The 5,565-nt window shown below is 50.9% G+C and overlaps 1 protein-coding gene across 2 annotated transcripts; it reads left to right on the plus strand.

Annotated features, from left to right (window-relative positions):
• Positions 1-303: 303 nt before the first annotated feature.
• NKX1-2 (NK1 homeobox 2) lies at positions 304-5,123 on the plus strand. Of its 2 annotated transcripts, none has more exons than XM_038410366.2 (2): positions 304-966; positions 2,417-5,123. In XM_038410366.2, exons 1-2 carry the CDS (start codon positions 735-737, stop codon positions 3,049-3,051), a joined length of 867 nt encoding a protein of 288 aa, XP_038266294.1. In that variant the 5' UTR covers positions 304-734; the 3' UTR covers positions 3,052-5,123. The 2 variants fall into 2 exon arrangements, 1 of the variants encoding a protein (XP_038266294.1); XR_006282829.1 differs by lacking the exon at positions 304-966 and adding an exon at positions 1,510-1,745 and having other exon boundaries at positions 2,417-2,535.
• The last annotated feature ends 442 nt before the right edge of the window (positions 5,124-5,565 follow it).

The following is a 5,565-nucleotide window of genomic DNA, read 5'->3' on the forward strand; positions in this document are numbered from 1 at the left end:
AAATAAAAACAAAATAAAAAACCAAAAGATCAACATTTCTGCATGCTGGTACAGCAATATCCGAGGTTAAAACTAGACTCCATTTGTTAGTCTCTAAGGTGCCACGGGTACTCCTTTTCTTTTGCGTAATTCGTTGGTAAGTGGAGCTATGGATTCCCCCAAATCAAACATCTGTGCTCTTCTGGGATTTTAACCGACCCTCTGCAGGGGTTAACCTCCTCCCTCCCCCCATGACACGTTACTCTGGGAGACACGTCTCGCTCACACACCACACACACAAGCTGCGTGTGTGAGGACCAACCAGCGGCTCTTGCTTTAATGATACTAGTGCAGCTTTCAAAGACCCCACTGAAGGCAGCCCGCGCTGCTCTCTCCACGTGGCTGGGGCAGCCAGGCTGGTCGGAAAGCGGAGAAAGTGCCAACGGCGGTGCAGCCCCCTCCTCTGCCCCCACCCCCACTTCCAACCCTTTCCCTTTCCAAGCCTGCATCCTCCTCCTAGACCGAAGCAGAGGAGCCGCTTCACTCCAGAAGGACATCTGCAAAGCGCAAGCTTGCACACCTCAGGACCCTTCCTCCTACGGACACAGCGTCCCCGGGGGATCTAACGTGCAGCGAGCAGGACTGAAAGCCACGCAGCGACCGAACGCATCTTTGGCACCACGTCTCTGCTCCCTGCGAGCAGCTGGCCAATTGTCTGGGGGCACCACAACTCTTTCGGGATCTTTGAGGGGGGAATGCTGGAATGTCAGGACAGTGGGGCCAAGGTGGCCCCCATCCATCATAAAATCTCCTTCTCCATCTTAGACATCCTGGATCCCCAGAAATTTACCAGGAAAAGCAATCCGGCTGCGCAGAGCAGGGGCAGCATCTCGCATTCAGGAGAGCCAGAGAAAAGTTTCGGCGGAGTTGAAGTAGAAAAGGATACTGCGAACCAAAGGAGCAGCAGGGACACACTAGAGGCATATGGTAGGAATGCATTCAATCCGCATGGTTATTTTCAAACACATTAACAAGAAACCGTGTCCTGTCCATCAGCCGAAAGGGGCCAGTTCCATAAATTGTGTGCGCATGCTAAAACAAACTGGGTTAAAAGCAATGAGGATTATGTTTTAGTGTGGTTGCGATTTGTTTAGCGGGTCTGCTAAGATGTCATGAAACAGGCAGCAGAACGGGTCTGTAGTTTGTTTAAAACCTGATGATATATTTTAAAAAACAAGCTCGTTGACTGGCTCGTTTTGATGCTGAACTATTTGAGCACCTGAATTAGAGTGGGAGTAGAGCCAGGACTCCCACGGAACAGCAATACATTGCTGATGAGCGTAAGTCAAAATTGGCTCATGCAGCCTATGTCAGCGATGGACACGGAGATATTTATTAACCCCTTCTGCAGAATGTTTCCCAAGGAAGGGCAGGCAGGCAGCGGTTAGCCGCTCCTGGTGTGGGGATGTCACCTTTAAGAAGTTGCCGTGGAAAACTGCTTTGGGAGGAGGGTCATTAGGTGCAGATTTCCTTGAGCCGTGACCCTGCTCGGGTCACCGCTTATACTGCAGCGCCCCCAGGTCTGATGGGAAACCAAAAGTTAGATGCAATTGTTTTCGTCTCCAGCTCGTTGGCTGGCCCTGATTGGCACTGGGACAGCCAGGCTGGATAATTGTTCAAATCGTCCCCACAAGAGGATGCCTTAGCTCCCCATTGATCGATATCCTATTACTGACTCCTGCATATCTCCTTCCCGCAGCTTGCAGGTACCAACTTCAAACCTCTTTCCCCCTGCCTGATCCTAATATTGTTCGATTAAAACTTACCTTTAATAGATGACATCTATCGATCCGCCCCTCACAAATCTGAAACTCTATTAGCACGGCGGGGAAGAGCAGATGGAAAGGGGGAGGGGATTTTTGTCTCTTTAAAGGGGGCTTTAATAACTTATTTAATTGGCCAGAGATCCATACCGCCGCACCCAAACGAGTTTCGCACAGTTTGGAGCACAGAAAGGGTTTAACATATTAGACGGCCAGGTTTTTCTTAAAGGACAAATGATATTTTTTTTTTTTTTAAAAAAAATCTGCTTTTAAAAAAAAATGTTTTAGGAGGGAGGAAGCAATCCCAAGTGCTCTCCCGTTTTAAAGACGGTCCGGAAAGAAGAGCCCTTTTAAATGGCTCGGTCTAGGGGGCAAAAGGGGGGAGGGGAGTGTCTTTTGCGAGCTGAGTTTAATAAACAAATGAGGAGTTGACAGCAGCCGGCAGCAGGCGCCTGCCCCAGCCGCGCGTGCCCCCGGTGACACAGCTGCGCGCGGAGAGCAGCTGGCGGCAGGGGAGCGCTGGCGCAGGTCAGGTTGGATCCGCGGCAGGCGCAGGGATGTGGCAGCGAAAGGGCTCGTCCCGTCCCTCTGATCAGCCCCCTTCTCTCCCTTAGATGCCAACTCCAAGGGAGAGAGCGAGGCCGCGTCCACCCTGGCGGGCTCCGCGTGCGAGGGGGACGAGCCGGCCCCGGCCCCGGCCCCGGCCCCGGCCCGGAGCCAGCCCGCAGCAGCCCCCGCGCGCTTGCACGACTTCGCCGGCTCGCCCGATCCGGAGGAGAGAGACGACCCCGGCTCCCCGCCAGCCTCCAAGCGGCGCCGCGCCGCGCCGAGCTGCGCCAAGCCCCGGCGGGCCCGGACGGCCTTTACGTACGAGCAGCTGGTGGCCCTGGAGAACAAGTTCAGGGCCACCCGCTACCTGTCGGTGTGCGAGCGCCTCAACCTGGCCCTGTCGCTCAGCCTGACCGAGACCCAGGTCAAAATCTGGTTCCAGAACAGACGGACCAAGTGGAAGAAGCAGAACCCCGGGGCGGACGGGGCGGGGCAGCCGGCAGCCAGCGCCGCGGTGCCCCCGTGCGGAGCAGGCGGCGGCAGCCCCAGCCCGCCGGGCCCTAGCGCCCTGGCCTTCCAGACTTTCCCCTCCTACCCCTCCGCCAATGTCCTCTTCCCAGCGGCTGCTCCCCTGCCCCTGGCCGCGGCGCCCTTCCTCGGCCCGGCCTACCTGGCCCCCTTCTACACCCCGCACCTCTAACGAGCCCCCCCCCCCCGACAAGTTCCAGCCTTTCCCAGCCTGGGGGCAGCCCGCGGGGGCTCCGCACGTGGGTGTGTCTCGCCGCCCCTCCGCCAAGTGCGTTCACAACCCCCGCGCTCCCCTCCCGTGGGGGGGGGGGGGATCGCAGCCCCTTAGGCGGCCCCCGCCGCCCTGCCCACGTGAACAGCGGCCACAGGGCCGCGGGAGAAACAGGCAGCGCCTTTGCCATCCGCAGGGAGCGTCCCTGTCGCCCCGTCGCCCCCTCTGCCACGGCTGGAGGGAATGGCAAAGGGGCGCAGGCTGACTTGCAGGGCACACGCGCTCCGGTGGAGGTGGAGGTTTCCAGTTCAGACAGCAGCGGGCCCGTGTTTGCGGTCTCCGTGACCGACCGGAGCGTGCAGTCCGAACCGAGGACCTGGCTGAGGCTGCCCGGATGCAACACGGAGTTTGGAAACTGGAGAACTTTAATAAAACTACGCTCAGGTTTGCCATCTTCCCACGTGTTTGGTATTTTAAGGCATCCTTCCCCGGCATAGTTAGCGCCCGCTCTTGGTCCCACTGCGACGAATGGGAGTTTCCGTGGGAGCCAGGGTCGGGCTTCTCCCGTTAATCCCTTTAAATTGATGGATATCTATGAGCAGAGCAGCCGCGCTTCTGTAAAGGCATATTTGAGTTCAAGGGTAGTCTGTGGCATGTAATGATTGATTTCTTAGATTATACTTCACACTCGTGCTGCGCTATATCTTTGGATGAACAAAAGTAAAGGTCCTGATATACATAGGTAAACGACTGTGACAAACCAAACAGGTGGAACATTCAGACATTATGTGGTCCAAATATTTATACATACATACTGTATATCATTTTATACGTTTTTCCTTATTAGGCTGCAGAGTTCAAGTGTACATTTCTGATGGTTGCATGGTAATTTAAAGTGTAAGAAGTTGATTTTGTTTTCTAGTCTTCGCTGAAGCATGTTTTCTTCGGGGAAAAAAAGTAACCACTGGATTTTATTGGCATATTTGAGATGTAATCATAGGCCTAGGAGATGGAAAAGATAACCCTCTCTACATTTACTGTACCTAACACTAATTCTCCCAAGTTTCTCTCCTGAAGTTTCCTTTTAAAACATTTCTCTTTGTCATTTGGTTTGGCAGGGCATCCCTCATAAACTGAAAACTCAGAAACTCTGACACTAGTTACTGTTGTATTTATATGAATGATGCGCATAAGAACAAAAGATGCCCCTAAGCCCTGCTTTTATCTCTGGAGATCATTTACCTGTTTCAGGGGGGTAATACAACCTTATAAAGGGGCAATTGCTGTAACCTTAAAAATCATGTTAAAACTCCTATCGACTTCAAGGGTACTGCATTGGGCTCAAAAATTGAAAGCTAGGAGTCTGGCATCCCAAGAAATTAATGAAGAGAGTTTGCTAGTGGGAATAGGAAAGTAGTACTGCTTACTGCTACTTGAAACTTTAGTTCTGTAATTGTCAGGCAGGGTGTGGGAAACCTGGCTGACACATGAGGAAGTATCCAGTTATTGGTGATATACCTGCTACCTCTCTACCTTTCATTTCTACTGATTTCAGTGGGTTTTGGATCAGGCCTTAGATCAAAAGAGCTTTTTTCTGCAATTATTCTTTTAATAACACAGCATTAATGCCAAATGAGGTAGAAAACATACATCAGAGAAAAGTATTACATTATTATTTTTAAAAGGGTTGGTTGTGGTAGAAAATATTTAAAGTGCAGAGCTTCCAGTATGCAGTGCACTCTTTTCCATAACAGAGGAATCTGATTTTTTTAAAGGATTTGTTAGAGAGGAAAATCACATTTCATCTTCATCATTGCAAGCACCACAATGAAAAAGAACTGCCAGGAAGTAATTGGTTCACAAAAATCTGTCTCATGCAGTTTGCACAAATTATTACAACATGTTGTTCAAGAACGTATTTCTTCTGTGTCATGATGCTTAAAGTGCACATTGGCTTTCCAACCAAAAAGGTAGCTGGTAAGTCCTATCTATCTATAGGTGTGTTTGTCTAAATAAAGCAGTTTTAAAAATTATACTTTGTTTAATTGTTCTTAATCATTCTCAGATGAAATTATTTTTGTTTTGTGAACCTGTTTTCCCTCAGGGTCCAAACCTAAATAATCCCTTGCAACACTAACCTGGCCATGACCCCAGGGAGAATCCTAACATTCCTTGGTTCCTGAGCCATCATTTTCAGTTCAGTAAAACCCATGAACCCTCTAGTGGCCAGATATAGTTACTGCGTTTATTCTCTTACCAGAAGGTCAGTGGACCAGCCTCTTCTTATGGTACCAACCAATCGTAGAACTGGAAGGGACCTTGAGAGGTCATCTAGTCCAGTCCACTGCACTCAAGGCAGGACTAAGTATTATCTATACCATCCCTGACACTGCTTCTTCATAAATAGACTGAAGACTGGTAAGAGGCGATGATCAAGTGGATACCTGTTTTTAAGCAAATCACCTTTGTGGCCTA

The sequence above is a fragment of the Dermochelys coriacea genome, chromosome 7 (assembly GCF_009764565.3).
Source record: "Dermochelys coriacea isolate rDerCor1 chromosome 7, rDerCor1.pri.v4, whole genome shotgun sequence".
Taxonomy (NCBI): Eukaryota; Metazoa; Chordata; order Testudines; family Dermochelyidae; genus Dermochelys; species Dermochelys coriacea.

Bases quoted from the DNA above. Each gene is read 5' to 3' on its own strand.
- NKX1-2 (XM_038410366.2), top strand. From the start codon at position 735: ATGCTGGAATGTCAGGACAGTGGGGCCAAGGTGGCCCCCATCCATCAT. The intron at 967-2,416 runs GTAGGAATGCAT...TCTCTCCCTTAG, and splicing joins GGACACACTAGAGGCATATG to ATGCCAACTCCAAGGGAGAG.